Source organism: Prionailurus bengalensis, chromosome D2 (assembly GCF_016509475.1).
Source record: "Prionailurus bengalensis isolate Pbe53 chromosome D2, Fcat_Pben_1.1_paternal_pri, whole genome shotgun sequence".
Lineage (NCBI taxonomy): Eukaryota > Metazoa > Chordata > Mammalia > Carnivora > Felidae > Prionailurus > Prionailurus bengalensis.
Genome location: NC_057351.1, coordinates 11196931 through 11214718, shown reverse-complemented (window position 1 = coordinate 11214718; position 17788 = coordinate 11196931). Strand labels below are relative to the sequence as shown.

The 17788-nt window shown below is 37.9% G+C and overlaps 1 protein-coding gene across 11 annotated transcripts in view; it reads left to right on the top strand.

Annotated features, from left to right (window-relative positions):
* The window catches only part of RYR2 (ryanodine receptor 2), a 756924-nt gene that overhangs the window by 521699 nt on the left and 217437 nt on the right, over positions 1-17788 (top strand). For all 11 annotated transcript variants that reach the window (XM_043596215.1, XM_043596214.1, XM_043596207.1 and 8 more), the window contains 3 exons: positions 2655-2855; positions 9538-9643; positions 16599-16742. In XM_043596215.1, the coding sequence (XP_043452150.1) occupies positions 2655-2855; positions 9538-9643; positions 16599-16742 (451 nt within the window). The remainder of the gene's footprint in view (positions 1-2654; positions 2856-9537; positions 9644-16598; positions 16743-17788) is intronic.

Sequence of the window (17788 nt, the reverse complement as noted above, 5' to 3'; positions counted from 1 at the left end):
ATTACGGTATTGATATTTGCCTTTGTCTCTTTTCCTCTTGGTGGTGGGGGAGGGGTGTGTGTGTATTTTTGTGTTCGTGTATAATGATCGTTTTTCATAAAATTAACCAACTTCCTGTTGTGTTTTGGGATGTGCCAGTATAATTTTCTTGCATTTAGAATGGAATTCATGAATGGGGCGCCTGGGTGTCTCAGTCAGTTAAGCGTCCGACTTCAGCTCAGGTCATAATCTCATGGTTTGTGGGTTCCAGCCCTGCACTGGGCTCTATGCTGACATCTCAGAGCCTGGAGCCTGCTTTGTATTCTGTGTCTCGCTCTCTCTCTGTCTCTGTCTCTGTCTCTCTCAAAAATAAATAAGCATTTAAAAAAATTAGAATGCAATTCATGAATTTTCCAATGGTGTCAGTTGACAATAGTTGATAAGAAATACATTTAGTGATTTGAGTGTGTGTGTCTAGCACTTTTTCTCCTCCTCTTCATTAGCAATTTCTCTTTCCTCTTATTTCTGCAGATGCATTCCACCAACCATTTGTTGGAACGCCTGAAACAGAAGGGACCCCTTACCCCCTTCCTACCCTGCCCCCACTCTCACTAGCCATAGAACACTTTGTTACCAGTAGGTGTGCCCATTCTCACACAGCAAGATTTTGCTTCCTGCATGTATGTTTCTAAGGAATTAAAGACATTGCCTGTTTCTTGTGCTTATCAAGATGTCTGAAAGATCCTTTCTTAACATGTCTTCAGTCCGTAAGAGTCCATTTGATGTTTGCATCATTGACAGGCTCTTTTACTTTTCAGTCCTCAGTCAACATTGATTGAGGTCTTCCTTTGAGCCAGACGTGTGGTTCTGGGTGGAGGAAAAACTTGCCAGCTGTACCTTCCAGACATTCACAGTCTCTAAGGGAAATATACATGTATTTATCTATTTCTGTTAAAATATTTTATTGATAATTGCATTGAATGATCTGAAGGAAAAGAATGAATTACTAGAAAAAAGACAATCTCAACTGGATTACCGTGAGAAAGGTGAGGGAGTCCTCTGTGAGATGGTGACTTTTAATTGGAGTTCAGATGGATGAGCTGGAGTCCAGTAGATGTAAAGAAGGAGTAGGAAGAGTGTTCTAGGAGCTTTTAGCACAGAGCACAACAAAGGTTCTGAGGCAGAAAAAGGCCATTTAACCTAATTAGCTAAGGAAAGAGGGTGAGATAGGCAGGAGGCAGGTAACATAGAATCCAGGCATTTGACAGACTTTAGATGTTATCCTGAGTTCATTTAAAACCATTAAATAATTTTAACTTTTTTTAATGTTTATTTATTTTGAAAGAGAGAGACAGAGCATGAGCAGGGGAGGGGCAGAGAGAGAGGGAGACACAGAATCAGAAGCAGGCTCCAGGCTCTGAGCCGTCAGCACAGAGCCTGATGCTGGGCTTGAACCCGCGAGGGAGATCATGACCTGAGCTGAAGTTGAATGCTCAACCAACTGAGCTACCCAGGCGGCCCAACCATTGAATAATTTTAACAAGGGAATTTGATTCGAAAAATTTAATTGTAGCTGCTGTGATGAAAACTGATAAGGAGAAGAGCGAGTCCTCCAGAGTCCACTCAGTTGAGAGGCTGTCACGCTGGTCCAGACCCAAGGGGACGGGGCTTGCACTGGGGTGGGGTGAAGGAGATGAAGAGGGGAGTGGAGGCTAGGGTTACCTCAGAGCTGGCATTGGCAGAAATGTCCCTGTTGTGGTTTTAAAGTTCCCTTTAACACTGCTTTGTATTTATGTCACAATTGGTATTAAGTATATTTAAATGCTTTCTGAAACATGGGCAGAGTGTTCTCTTGTAGGCATATTTCTACCAACATATTCTCTCAGTTAAAAATCCTTTTAGCTGAGGTGCCTGGGTGGCTAGTTGGTTAGGCATCTGACTTTGGGTTTCATCTCAGGTCTTGATCTTGCACTTTATGTGTTCAAGCCCTGTGTCGGGCTTCACACAGCGTAGAGCCTGCTTGGGATTCCCTGTCTCTCTCCCTCTCTCTCCGTCCTTACCTTGCTTGTGCCGTCTTTCTCTTTCTCTCCAAATAAATAAATACGCTTAAATCCTTTTGACTTCCGGTTGGAGAATACCCAACTCGGCATTTAATGAATGAACAGTGAAACCACTTAATTAATTTACATGCAGAGTCTGGAGGTGCAGAGTTCTAGAATTAGTATAGGAGCTCAATAATGTCCTCAGGAAGCCAGATCTTAATATTTTCCTGTGCTCCTCAGTCTGCGGTTTTCATCCTAAAGTGAAACAATCATGTCACTCATTACCCAGTTAAACCCAATTTGAAAAGAGAGTGTTCTAGTCTGTTATTATTGGTGTGAAATGTTTCCCACAAGACTCCTCACTGAGTTCGCCTTATATATCTCATTTGCCATAGCCCCAGTAGCTGCCGAGGAGGCCAGGGCAGTAAGTGTCCACCAACGGGGCATGCATTTACCCTTTTAAGCTTAGAAAAATTGTAGGTTTTATCCCCTGGGACCAAGCACAGTGCTGCCTGCACAGAATCAGAATTCTGTTCATAGAAGAGTTGATACTAAGCGTGTCTGCCACAGGTACACATTAACTACTTAAGATTCCTGAATTCACCCCTGATGTCTTGTTCATCATCTTTTCAGATGTGTCTGCTGCTCCAGTACCTCTGTGACTGCCAGGTCCGACACCGGATAGAAGCCATCGTGGCCTTTTCAGATGACTTTGTAGCCAAGCTCCAAGACAATCAACGCTTCCGTTACAATGAAGTTATGCAAGCTTTAAACATGTCGGCCGCGCTCACTGCCAGGAAGACAAAGGAATTTCGATCCCCACCTCAGGAACAGGTACAAGAATGAAATGGAAATTCTTCCCTTTTTACTTTGGGCTTTAGTTCATTCAGGATCCGTACATCGTGAAATTACAGTATAAATGACAAATGTTTTTTTTTTTTTTTTCCCCTGTTCTCCTTAAACTGGCCAAGTGGATTTAGTAATTCTTAGTTTCACCAAAGGAAAAGAAAAATCTTCTCAGTTTAAACAAATGAGAGATTTATTGAAAGGTATCATGTGTACCATAGACTCTTCGAGGAGACCTGTGTGCCAGACTCTGAAGTTCTACATGTAGAGACAGTACCCAGGGGCTCCTGGGTGGCTCAGTCGGTTAAGTGTCTGACTTCGACTCAGGTCGTGAGGTCACAGTGGTTTTGAGCCTCACGTCGGGCTCCGTGCTGACAGCTCAGAGCCGGGAACCTGCCTCGGATTCTGTGTCTCCCTGTCTCTCTGCTCATACTCTGTCTGTCTGCCTCTCTCTCAAAAATAAGTAAACATTAAAAAAATTAATTAAAAAAAGAAACCATATCCAACCACAAGTGGATCTTCTTTGGCTGACCTGGCACCACCCAGTGAAAAAGAACCCTTCACTTCTGTGACTCAATGTCAGACCTTTTCTGTTTGGTCTCTCCTGAAAGACCAAGTGTCACTACTGCTGCCAGGCTTGCTGAGAGATTGATCACCTGTTTATGATATCCAAACCCAGATCTGCCTAGGTACAGCAGAATCAAGGGCACATGCCTGAACTAAACAATTAGCTGGTCTAGAATCTACTTCCAGATGGGATGCACACTATCTTCAGTATCTTACCCTGACCTTTTCTCTATGTATCAAGATATTTCCAAATGAAAATGTTTGTGGACTAATTGAAGAATTTATGTTTTCTCACCAGAATGCAGTTTCTTTGAGGGAAGGGACATGGAATTTTGTTTATTGCCACAAATAGCATTTATGGAGCAGAAAACAAGACCAGGCTCCCCCAAATCCACTCCATTCGTTAAACCGCTATTGGGAGCTCCTGCTTCTAGAAAAATGGAGTACGTGTGCCTTTCCCTGTTCTTCTAAGTACAACTGTCACCCTGGAAATTACATAAAAGACAACATACAAAGACTCTGAAAGATAGAAAACAGGAGACTGACTATGGAACTTGGGACTTGAGAAACAACATGGTGGCGAGTCCCCTGGATTTTCTTTTCCCCTCATCTATGCCAGACTTGGAGCTAAAGAAGCTGGCGACCCAGAAATGCTGATGGGCACCGACAGGAAAAGCCCCGACAAAAGCCTTCTTTGTCCAGCCAGAAGACCAAGCAAACCATCTCTCTAGCAAAACTGAAAGCTTTTAGGTACTAACCGTACTACATCAGCCAAACACCAGTCCAAACTGCCCCACCCAGCGAAGACTGAGTGGGAGCCTAGCCTGCCACCCTCATCAGGCTGTAATGAGGTGCCCCGGCTGGAACTGTGAGGAGCTGAGACTTTTCCCAGCTGGGTGGTAATGAGGCTTGCATCTTCCAAAGTGTCAGGAGAGGCTAGGGAGGGAGAAGTACCAAGGCACTCTTGCCCTTTCCAGCCGGGGTTGTGTGGGTACAGGTCTAGGGGGAACTGGTCTCCCAAACTGCCCAGTGGGAACAAGACCTTCTTTCCTCAAGTGCTCGTGGAGGCCGAGTGGGGAAATGGTCTTCCGCTCCCACCTGGAAGTAACAAGGAACAGGGCAGGTTAAACTCTTCTCCTGCTAGCTACTGTCAGAAGAAGCCGGAAATTTAAGATCGAGAAGTCTCATAGTACCAAAATGCCCAGGTTTCAGTTAAAAAAAAAAAAAAAAAATCACTCATCATATCAAGAACCAAGAAAACCTTGAATGAAAAAAGACAATCACTAGATACCAACTCGGATGATCTCCAGCTCATGAAGATTTCAGTTTCTCTGACAAGGCTTTTAAATTTTTTTTTTCAACGTTTTTTTATTTATTTTTGGGACAGAGCGAGACAGAGCATGAACGGGGGAGGGGCAGAGAGAGAGGAAGACACAGAATCGGAAACAGGCTCCAGGCTCTGAGCCATCAGCCCAGAGCCCGACGCGGGGCTCGAACCCACGGACCGTGAGATCGTGACCTGGCTGAAGTCGGACGCTTAACCGACTGCGCCACACAGGCGCCCCTCTGACAAGGCTTTTAAAGCAGCCATCATAAAGCTTCCAAATGGAAAAAAAAAAAAAGTCTTCACAAAGAAAGAAAGATAGGAACAAGAACCAAATGGAAATTTTAGAAATGAAAAATAGCCAAAATAAAGAAACCTTTAATGGATACACTGAACAGCAGAAAGGAGACAGAGAAAAGAATCATTGAACTAAAGAGGGAATAATAAGAATCACCTACCCAGTCTGAAGAACAGAAAACAAACTGGAAAAGAAAATAAAGCTTTAAGAACCAGTGAAAATATAACAAAACATCAAACGTTTGTGACACTGGAGTCCTAGGAATAGGAGAAAGAGGGGGAACTGAAAAAAAAAAATCTTGGAAAAAATAAAAGTTGAAACTTTTCAAGTTTGGCAAAAGATACAAAGAAAAAGACTCAAGGGGCACCTGGGTGGCCCAGCTGGTTACGTGTCTGACTCTTGATTTCAGCTCAGGTTGTGATTTCAAGTTTGTGAGTTTGTGAGTTCAAGCCTTGAGTCGGGCTCTGTGCTGTGAGCGCAGAGCCTGCTTGGGATTCTCTCTCTCTGCCCATCCCCCACTATTTGTCTTTCTCAAAAATAAATAAAGAAACTTAGAGAGAGAGAGAGAGAGAGAGAGAGAGAGAGAGAGAGAGACTCAAGAAGCTGAATAAACCCTAAACAGAATACCCAAAGATATCTAAATCAAGATATACCATAGTCCAACTTCTGAAAACGAGAGACACAGAAAAAAATCTCACAAGCAGTGAGAAAGAAATGACACCTAGAGGGAAAAAACAATGTGAGTGACCGAGATTTCAGATCACAAATCATGTAGGCCAGATGGAGGCAGCACACTGGTTTTCAACTGAAAAAAAGACTGAAAACCCAGAACTCTATAGGCAATGAAAATATCCTTCAGGAATGCAGGGGAAATCAAGACATTCTCAAATGGAGGCAAAGAATGAGATTTGGACTACAGCAGGCCAACCCTGAAGGAAAGCCTAAATGAAGTCCTTTAAATGGAGAGAAAATGACAATAGAAGAAAATTTGGAAAATCAGGAATGAAGAAAGAACAATGGAAGGTATTAAAATAGGAATAAATACAATGTATCTTCCCTTTTCTTTTGGGTTCTCTGTTTTTAAAAATTTTTTTAATGTTTATTTATTTATTTATTTATTTAATTATTTATTTATTATTTATTTATTTATTTTTTGAGAGACAGACAGACATGAGCCGGGGAAGGGGCACAGAGAGAGGGAGACACAGAATCTGAAGCAGGTTCCAGGCTCCGAGCTGTCAGCCCAGAGCTCGACATGGGGCCCGAATCCAAGAACTGTGAGATTATGACCTGAGCTGAAGTTGGACGCTTAACCGACTGAGCCACCCAGGCCCCCCAAGTTTCTCTCTCTTTTTTTAAAAATGTTTATTTTTGAGAGAGAGAGGGAAACAGAGGATCTGAAGTAGGCCCTGCGCTGACAGTACAGAGCCTGATGAGGGGCTCAGACTCGCAAACTATGAGATCATGACCTGAGCCAAAACCAAAAGTTGGACGCTTAACCAACTGAGCCACCCAGGCGCCCCTCCTTTTGAGTTTTCTAAATTGTATTTGATGGATGAAGCAAAAATGATAAAGCTCTCTGCTGTGTTCTAGATGTATTTATACGTAATATTTAAGACATTTGTATTTTAAATGAAGGAGGATAAGGGGTATAAAAGGGAGATGAGTTTTCTGTGCTTCAAACTGGTAAAATGTTGATGCCAGTAGGCTGTGATGAATTATGTACGTATATTGTTATATCCAGAGCAACCACTAAAAAAAACTATGCATAGAGATATACTAAAAAAAATGCCAGGGATAATTCAAAACGAGATCCTAAAAATAGTTCAAGGAACCCACAGCAAGTTGGGAAAAATAAAGCAGAACAAACAAAAAACACGAAATTACAGACTTAACTCATATCAATAAAGGCTTGAACATTACTTCAATGAAAAGAGATTGGCCGAGTGGATTATATAAAACTTGGCCTAACCATCTGCTGTTAGGTTACGTCTATGAGATGTTTCTCTGATGAGGTATTTCTAGGAGCAGTTTATGTCACATAGAATGATGTAGATAGGTTGAAAGTGAAAGGTTGAAAAAAGATATATTATGAAACACTGAAAGAAAGTAAGAGCGACTCTATCAGAGTAAAGAAATTACCAGAGGCAGACAGGAACATTACACAATGCTATAAGAACCTACCAAGAAGGCAAATGCACAGGTACTGCCTACAGCCGAAAAATATGTGAAGTCCACACAGAACCGAAAGAAGTAGATAAATACACAATGATAGTTGGAGACCTCAGCACTCCTCTTTCAGTAATCGTTAGAAAAGCTAGGCAAAAGTCAGCAAGAACATAGGAAAATGCGACTCTGTCATCACCAAACAGGGTCTTTGGATATTTGTATAACACTCCACCCAACAACATCATACATATTTTTTTTTCAAGTGTCCATGAAACATTCTCAAAGATGGACTGTATCCTGGGCCTTAAACAGCCTAAACGGATTTAAAAGCGTTTAAATTTTTTCATACAGAGTCTTTTTCCTGACCACGGTAGAGTCAACTTAGAAATCAATAAAAGACAGAAAACAGAAAAATCTCCAAATACTTGGAAACTAAACAACACAATTGTAAATAACTCATAGTGTAAGGAGGAAGTCTTAAGGAAAATTTAAAAATCATTCAACTGAGGGGCGCCTGGGTGGCTCCGTTGGTTAAGTGTCTGACTTCGGCTCAGGTCATGATCTCGCAGTTCATGAGTTGGGCTCTGTGCTGACAGCTCAGAGTCTGGAGCCTGCTTGGGATTCTGTGTATCCCCTCCTTCTCTGACCCTCCCCCTCTTGCTCTCTCTCTCTCTCTCTCTCTCTCTCAGATAAATAATAAAACATTAAAAAAATGTTTAAATCAATGAACTGAAAAAAATGAAAGTAATCCCATATCAAAATTTATGAGAACAGCTAACACAGTGCTGAGAGGATAATTTATGACATTAAATATTTACATTTAAAAAGAGAAAAACACTCAGTAATCTCAGTTGACATCACAAGCATTTGGGAAAAAAAAAAAGAGTAGGGATGCCTGTGTGGTCCAGTTGGTTGAGTGTCCGACTTTGGCTCAGGTCATGATCCTGTGGTTCGTGAGTTTGAGCCCCACGTCGGGCTGACTCCAGTTCAGAGCCTGGAGCCTGCTTCAGATTCTGGGTCTCCCTCTCTCTCTCCCCTTCCCCCAACACCCTCTCAAAAATAAATAAACATTAAAATTTTTTTTTAAAAAAGAGTGAAATAATCCCAAAGCAAGCAGAAGGAAGGCAATAACATAAAGGCAGAAATCAATGAAAATGAAAACAGGACAACAATTGAAAAAAAACTAATGAATCCAAAAACTGGTTATTTAAAAATATCAACAAAATCTACAAAACACTGAAAAGACTGACAAAGGTAAAAGACACAAATTATCAGAAATGAAATGAGGGATCACTACAGACCCTGAAGACATCAGAAAGATCATATAGGAATATATGCATGCATTCTGTGTGATTCCATTTATGTAATGTTCTTGAAATGACAGTAATACAGAAATGGATAACAGTCAATTAGTGATTGACAGGAATAAGGGATGAGGAGCAAATAGGAGGGAAGTGGATGTGGTTATAATGGTATAGCAGGAAGGATCCTTGAGGTGCTAGAATTGTTCTCTATCTTAACTATCAATGTCAGTCTCCTGGTTGTGATTCTGTACTACTGTTTTGTAAGATGTTACCTTTGGGGGGATTGAGTAAAGGGTATATGTTATCTCTTTGTGTTATTTCTTAAAATAGCATAGGAATCTACAGTTCTCTCCAAATAAATGTTAAACAAAAAATTCATGTAAAAAATTCTAAAAAGAAAACAGTTGTTTCTTCGGGGGAATTTGTGAAACAGCAACATTCCTTTCTTTTCTTCGTTCAGAAGGGTAATAGTTCTATGTCTGAAGCTAAAACCAATTGAGGATTGTTTCTTGAATTTGGTTAATTGAACTATTAATGTTATTAAAAAGCAAGTTATCCATTATATTACTTTTCTATCGTATTTAGAATTTTTTTGCCTTTGCTACTATATCCTTCTCGAAAAAAATTCTTTAAAATATTCAGTAAAGTTTAGAAATTAGCTAGAAAGAAGGAAATCTAGGAAAAGCACAATAAAATATTTTTAAAAATAACATTTAGATTTTAGTTGATTTAAGAACCCTAAGTATACAAGGGTCTAACATATTGTGGATTTGAAAAAGAGGAAGCAAATTATATAACTATGTTGCAACAAGCGAGGCTTTGAATAGTTCTATTTATTTTGTGGTATTTGTTATACTGAGTGATAATGACTTTTCATCTTTTGGACTGCAGTTTATGAATATTCAAAGATTGAACATCTTTGGTGTTTATGATCTTTGCTGTGTCTTTCCTGATTTCACTTTTCTTTTACTCTTGTTCTTCCTCTTTCTTGTTTGTCCAAACTTTCAGATCAATATGCTTCTCAATTTTAAGGATGACAAAAGTGAATGTCCATGTCCTGAAGAAATCCGAGACCAGCTCTTAGATTTTCACGAAGATTTGATGACACATTGTGGTAATGTCTTCGTGACTTACAACTCTTTTTAAATGTGTTATTGATTGATTAATTGATAATTGACATACCACCACTATATAATTTTAGAATATACGGTGTGATGGTTTGATTTGCATATCTTATGAAATGATTGCCATAATAGGTTCTGCTAAGCTTCCATCTTCTCATATAGATGCATTAAAAGTTTAGAAGGAAGAATAATGGGAAAAATTTTTTTCCTTGTGATGAAAACTCTCAGGATTTACCTTCTTAACAATTTTCCTGTATTTCATACAACAGGTTTAGCTATAGTCATCATGCTGTATATTGCATACCTAGTACTTATTTAACCTATAACTGGGAGTTTGTACCTTTTGACCAGTTGCCTTCAATTCCTCTCTCCCCACTCCCCACTTCTGATAACGAGTCTGCTTTCTTTTTCTCTGAGTTTGTTGTTTGCTTATGTGTTTGTTTTGGTTTTTAGGTTTTATACATAAGTGAGATCATACAATATTTCTCTTTTTCTGTCTGGCTTATTTCTCTTAACATAATGCCTTCATGTTCTGTCTTTGTTATCACAGATGGCAGTATTTCCCGGTTTTCTGGCTAAATAATATTCCATAGTATGTATATACCACAACTTCTTTATCCATTCATTTCCAGATGGACACTTACATTGTTTCCATGTCTTGGCTATCGTAAACACTGCTCCTATGAGCATGGAGGTGCAGATTCTTTTTCCAAATTAGTGTTTTTGTTTCATTTGGATATGTTTTAAGAAGTGGGTTACTGGATCATATGGTAGTTCTATTTTTAAAATTTTGTGAGGATCCTCTATACTGTTTTCCACAATAGCTGTACCAATTTACAATTCATCAGCAGTGTGCAAGGTGTTCTGTTCTCCACATGCTCACCAGCATTTTGTTAATCTTTTGCCTTTTCAGTGGTGGCCATTCTAATAGGTGTGAGGTGCTTTGCTACCTGATTATGGTTTTGATTTACTTCTAATGACCAGTGATGATGTTGAGCATCTTTTCATGTACCATTTGGCCTTTCATATGTCTTTTTTGGAGCTGAAGAAACGTCTATTCAAGTCCTTTGCCCATTTTTTGATTGAGTTGGGTTTTTTTTGTTTTGTTTGCTATTGAGTTATAGAAGTTCTTTATATGTTTTGGGTATCAACTCCTTATCAGATATATAGTTTGAAAACATTTTTCCCCATTCTGTAGGTTGTCTTTTCACTTGGTTAGTAGTTAATTTGATGTAGTCCCATGTGTTTATTTTTGATATTGTTGCTTGTGGTTTAGGTGTTATATCCAAAAAATTATTACTGAGACCCATATCAAGGAGCTTTGTTGCTATGTTTTTTTTCTAGAAGTTTCATGATTTGGGGTCAAACATTTAAGTCTTTAATCCATTTGTAGTTAATTTTCATGAGTGGTTAAGATATGGGTCCAGTTTCATTCTTTTAAATGTGAATATCTGATTTTCCCAGCACCATTTATTGAAGACTGTCTTTTTTTCCATTGGGTATTCTTGGCACCCCTGTCAACTAACAGTAAACCATGTATGCTTGGGTTAATTTCCAGGCTCTCGATTCTTTTCCATTTATCTATTTGTTCATTTTTATGCCAGTTCCATGCTGTTTTGATGACTCTAGTGAAATCAGGAAGTGTGATACTTCTTGATTTACCCTTCTTTCTCAGAATTTCTTTGGCTATTGGAGGATTTTGTGATTTCATATAAATTTTAGAAAGGTTTTTTTTCTACTTCTGTAAAAAATGCCTTTGAAATCTTGAGAGGGATTGCATTGAATCTAAGATAGCTTCTGATAATATTACCATTTCAACAATATTCTTCCAAATCCATTAACAGAAGATACCTTGCCAGTATTTGTGCCTTCTTCTTTTCACCAATGTATTGTAATTTTCAGCATAGAAATCTTTTGCCTCCTTAGTTAAACCTCTTCCTAAGTATTTTATTGTTCTTGATGCTATTGTAAATGGGAATGATGTTTTTAAATTTCTTTTTCAAAAATTTCATTTTCGGTTTATAGAAACACTACATATTGTTGTCCTGCAACTTTAGTGAATTCAATGATTAGATCAAACAGTTTTTTTTGGTTGAATCTTTAGGATTTTCTATATAAAAATCATGTTGTCTGCAAATAGAAACCATTTCATTTATTCCTTTCCAATTCATGTACCTTTTATTTCTTTTTCTTCCCTAATTGTTCTAGCTAGGACTTTCAGTACTGTGTTGAATAGGAATGGTGAGAGTGGGTAACTTTGTTCTGTTCCTAATCTTAGAGGGAACATTTTTAATATTTCACCATTGAGAAATAAAAGCTATGGGTTTGTCATATTGGCCTTTGTTATGTTGAGATATATTTCTTCTGTGCCTAATTTGTTAAGAGTTTTTATCATGAATGCATGTTAAATTTGGTTGAGTGTTCTTTCCAACATGCCTACAGAAATGATCATATGATTCTTTTCTTTCATTCTATTATTGTGGTGTATCACGTTGATTGTTTTGCATATGTTGAACTATCCTTGAATCCCAGGGATAAATCATGCTTGATCATGGAGAATGGTCCTTTAAATATGCTGTTGAATTCAATTTCCTGGTATTGAGAAATTTTGCATCTCTATTTGTCAGGGATAATGTCTTGTGGCTTTCTTTTCTGGTAGTGTTCTTTGCAGTTTTGGTGTCAGGATAATGCTGGCCTAGTAAAATGAGTTTGGGAGTGTTTCCTCCTTTTTGATTTCTTTGGAAGAGTTTAAGAATTGCTGTTAATTCTTCTTTAAATGTTTGGTAAAATTCACCAGTAAAGCCTTTCTTCATTGTGAGATATTTGAGTACGGATTCATTTTCCTTAAATTGCTCTATTCAGAGTTTCCATTTCTGTCTTGGTAAGGTGTATGTTTCTAAGAACTTTTCCATTTCTTCTAGGTTGTCCACTTTGTTTGCTTATAATCTTCATCGTAACCTTTTATAATCTTTAGAATTTCTGTGGTATCTTTTTCATTTTTTCATTTACAGTGTCTCCTTTATCATTTATATTGTTGTTAACTTTAGTCCTGTTTCCTCCCCCCGGCCTTGGTTAGTCTACCTAAACGTTTGTCAATTTTGTTGGGTTTTTTTAAAGAAATAACTTTTATTTTGGTTAATCTTTTCTATTGTTTTTTGATCTATACGTCATTTATTTCTTCTCTAATCGTTAATATTTCCTTTCTTCTGCTAACTTTAGGCTCTGTTCATTCCTCTTTTTCTCGTTCCTTAAGGTTACACCGGTTTATTTGGGATCTTTCTTGCTTCTTAATGTAAGCACTTACGTATTGCTATGAACTTCCCTCATAGAACTGCTTTAGTTGCCCCCATAAATTCTGGCATGTTGTGTTTCCAGTTTTATTTGTCTCATTAAATTTATTTCCCCTTTAACTTATTCTTGGATTCATTGGTTATTCAAGAGAATGCTGTTTAATTTCCCTGTGTTCATTAATTTTCCAGGTTTCCCCCTGTCATTGATTTCTGATTTCATGCCTTGTGGTCAGAGAAGATAACCAGTATAATCAGCCCTCTTGAATTTACTAAGACTTGTTTTATGGCCTAGCATGTATTCTATCCTAGAAAATGTTCCATGTGCACTTGAGAAGAATGTGTATTCTGCTGTTGTTTAGTAGGATGTTTTCTATATGTCCTCTATGTCATTTGATCTGTACTGTTGTTAAAATCCATGCTTTCCGTATTGATTCTGTCCTGGATGATCTATTCATTGTAGAGAGTGGGGTATTAAAGTCCCCACCTATTATTGTATTACTCCTTATTTCCCCATTTAGTTTTGTTTTTATTTTTGTTTTTGTTTTTTACCTTTTCCTTTATACATTTAAGTACTCCAGTGTTGGGTGCATAAATATTTATAGTTGTTATATCTTATTGATGTATTGACCTCTTTATCATTATTTAATGACCCTCTTTGCCTCATTTTACCATTTTTAGTTTAAAGTCTCTTTTATCTGATGAATGTATAGCTTCCTGTGGTATTTTATTTTGGTTTGATTATGTTTTGGTGGGAGTTGTTGGGTTTTTTTAATTATTATTATTATTATTATTATCATTATTATTATTTTTAGTTATTTGTTTGAAATGCCATTTTTCATCCCTTTCACTCTTGGTCTTTGTCTTTTTTTTTTTTTTTTAATTTTTTTTTTTTCAACGTTTTTTTTTTTTTTTTTTTTTTGGGACAGAGAGAGACAAAGCATGAACGGGGGAGGGGCAGAGAGAGAGGGAGACACAGAATCGGAAACAGGCTCCAGGCTCCGAGCCATCAGCCCAGAGCCTGATGCGGGGCTCGAACTCACGGACCGCGAGATCGTGACCTGGCTGAAGTCAGACGCTTAACCGACTGCGCCACCCAGGCGCCCCTTGGTCTTTGTCTTTAAGGTTAAAGTGAATCTCTTATGGGCAGCATATGGTTGGATCTTATTTTTATTCAGCTATTCTGGGTCTTTTGGTTGGAGAATTTTATACATTTACATTTAAAGTAATTATATTGCAAATAAGGACTTACTATTACTATTTCATTATTTTTTTGGGTTGTTTTGTAAATCAACTTTTCCTTTTTATGTATCCTGCTGTATTTTGTGTTTTTGTGTTGATATCTTTTGTTATAAGTATGCTTGCCTTTTTTCTTGTGTTCTTTTGTATAATTATTATAAAATTTTCCCTTGTGGTTACCATGAGGTTTATGTAAAATACCGTAAAGTTATAACAACATATTTTAATTCATTAAAAAAAGCTAATTTTAAAGAAGAATCATGAGTTATGCACCACTATTACCTTACTGTAAAATCTCATTTTGATTATATGCTTACCATTACTGGTAATATTTATGCTACCTTTTTGTGTTTTTATGATCTTAATTAGAGTTTTTTGACTTCCATTCAAAGAACTCCCTCTGACATTCCCTATAAGGCAGATTTGGTGGTAATGAACTTCCTTAGCTTTTGTTTATTGGGGAAAGTGTCTATCCCTCCTCTTTTTCTGAAGGACAGTGTTGCTGGGTGTGGAATTCTTGGCCGATAGTTATTTTCTTTCAGTGTTTTGAATAAGTGGTCCCTTTCTCTCCTGTCCTGACAAGTTTCTGTTGAGAAATTTGCCAGTGTTCTTATGGGAGATCCCTTTTACATAACTTCTCCCTTTTGCTGCTTTTAAAATTCTTTTCTTGCCTTTGCTTTTTGACATTTTAATCATAATGTGTCTCAGTGTAGCCTTCTACAGGTTCAACACCTTTGGGGTCTTTTGGGCCACATGGATCTGCATGTCCATTTCTCTCCCCATTTGGGAACTTTTCAGCCATTATTTAAATATACTTTCTGGCCCTTGTGTTTTCTCCTTTTGGAATTCCCACAATGTGAATATTGTTTCTTTCCATTTTGTCCCATAAATCTCATAGGTTTTCTTCACACTGCATGATTTCAATCGACCTGTTATTCAGGTTTTTGATTCTTCTTCTGGATATTGAGTCTACTTTTGAAACTCTCAAATTCTTCAGTTACTGTATTTTTCAACTCTAGGATTTCTGTTTATTCATTTTAATGATTACTGTTTCCTTGTCAAACTTCTTGTTTTGAACTGTTTTCCTAATTTTGTTGAGCCGTCAATGTGTATTTTTCATACACATGTACTGATACCAAAGTTAATATAAATGTAAATAGGCTCAGAAATATACATGATGCCTGTTAGGAGTCCATATAAGAATATTTACTATGCCAAAATGGTTAACTGACCCTGTGTGGGAAGTCATAAAAAGTAGAGAGATCACAAAGGCTTTAGTACTAAGCAGGAGATAACCAACATCTTATTTTTATTTTTTCTTTTTTCTTCAGTGGCAGGGAATGGGAAGGGGGGATTGGGACATGTAACTAGATGCTTCTGGCAAAGAGATAAGAGTTAGGTTGATTTAGTCTAAAGATATTTGATCACAAATAGTTGTATTTAAATCAGTTGTGGGGCACTTTTTAGGACTGGCCTAAGAAATGTGGCATATATCTTTTGAAATTAATTGATGCTTAAGGAAATCCTTTGTTAAGTTACATGTCAGTAGCCCAAATCTATTAAGGGAGCTTTCCCCACCTTTCATTCTAAGAACTTTTAAAATAGAATTGACTTGTTCTCAACATGTGGTGCTTTTTCCCTTTAAGCAGTGATACAAACAAACTGTCCCAGTGAAAGAGAATTAATTAGTCATTTATTAGTCATTTGTTAAGTGATATATAGCACCAGTGGCATTATTTTTATTTTAGTTTAGTGAAGAGAATACAAGCATCACCTTGCATATTAATTTAACTTATGAATGAAGAAGACTAAATGAGTGCCAGAAAAGTTATACTATATATCTGTTATAAACAAAGGGATGCTCTAAAATGATAGGATTATTGCTTAAGACGTAAAGCATTTCGCTGGGTTAGGATAGCTAATTATGCCTACCATCTTTTCTCTCAATTTGTTAAAATACCACTGTGATTTTTAGAGGCAACTGAGGTGGCTGACAGTTCAGGAGATTTTCTTGGGAGGGCAAAGCTGTAAGTTTGTGCAGATAGCACCTGAAGTCAGACATGCCTGAGGGTCAGCCTAAGGGTCAGACTAAATAGCAGAATTGATCTGGACTCTTAAGAGTGTTTTTTTTTTTTTTTTTGTTCTCTGTCTCATTTTATAATTTGTCTCAGCTGCTAATAGCCCTGAGCCCATTGGAACAGGAGAAAAAGAGAAAGGAGGACGTAGAGGCCAGTGTGTGGATTTTACCTGAGAGCTAGTAAAAGAGTGCTTAACTCTGTCTTGTCAAATGTTCTTGACATGACAGCATTGCTTTAAGCTATGCGTGGGTAAGTTGCAAAACCAGAGCATTTTTCTCCTAAATGTATTTCTTTCAAACACATTTTTCTTTTCTTCGTTCTCTTTGCTTTTCTCACACCAGGAATTGAGCTGGATGAAGATGGTTCTCTTGATGGAAACAGTGACTTAACAATTAGAGGACGCCTGTTGTCCTTGGTAGAAAAGGTGACATACCTGAAGAAGAAACAAGCCGAAAAACCAGTTGAGAGTGGCTCCAAGAAGTCCTGTAAGCAGTATGGAAGGAAACTGGCAAAGCAACCCACCTACTGACATTTATTTCTCCTTTGAGCTAACATACTAGATGAGCCAGTGAGAAAATTGAGTTTGCAGCTTCTCAGAATCAGATTCTTTTTCTTAAAGTTTATTTACTAATTTTGAGAGGAAGAGAGAGACAGAGAGCAGGGGAGGGGCAGAGAGAAGGACAGATGATCTGAAGCAGGCTCCAGGATAACAGCAGAGAACCCAATGCGGGGCTCGAACTCACGAACTGTGAGATCATGACCTGAGCTGATCTGAGCTGAAGTCAGGTGCCTTAACCAACTGAGCCCCCCGGGCACTGCTAAGAATCACATTCTCAAGTAGATGTCTATGACCGCCAGAAGTAGATAGGAGCATCCAACTGTATTTGTAGGAACAGATGGAGAGGTAGCAGTATTATAAAGATGGATGGGCTCCCTAGAGGACCAAAAATTTAGGTATTTGATCAGGGACTATCAAGAGAAGGTACAAAGTGGGTAATTTAGCTTTCATGTGTAAATATTATGCTATTGACTTTCAAATGTTCTTGCACCAAATTAAGCTTTTTTGTTAAAGTTTAGATAGTATCTGTAACTATATTTTGGTTCTGTGATATTTCCTGAACCGTTACGCGTTTCTGATGTATTTTTATCCTATTTAACTGAAGAGTAACAGCCTATACTCAGAAAATGAATAAGCACACTGGGGCTGTGAGTCTCAGGCATGGCACTCGCCCAGGAGGGGTTCAAGTAGCGGGTTGATGAGATCCTTCTTACTCGCTACCTCATATCGAAGTCTCTGTTCATTCTGTGAGGCAGCACTGGTTTATGAACAGTTTATACTGAAAGAAGAGAAATAAACTCATGAAGATTTTAGTTGTTTTTCGTTTCCAATAACTTACAGTGAAAATCCTTCATCCATACAACTACTTCTAAATGTACTGTTCAGTGTCACACGCAGATCTGAATCATACCTTCTTCCAAATAAGAGTTCAAGATTTCCTATGAAACACTTTTTGTTATTATCTGGTTTATG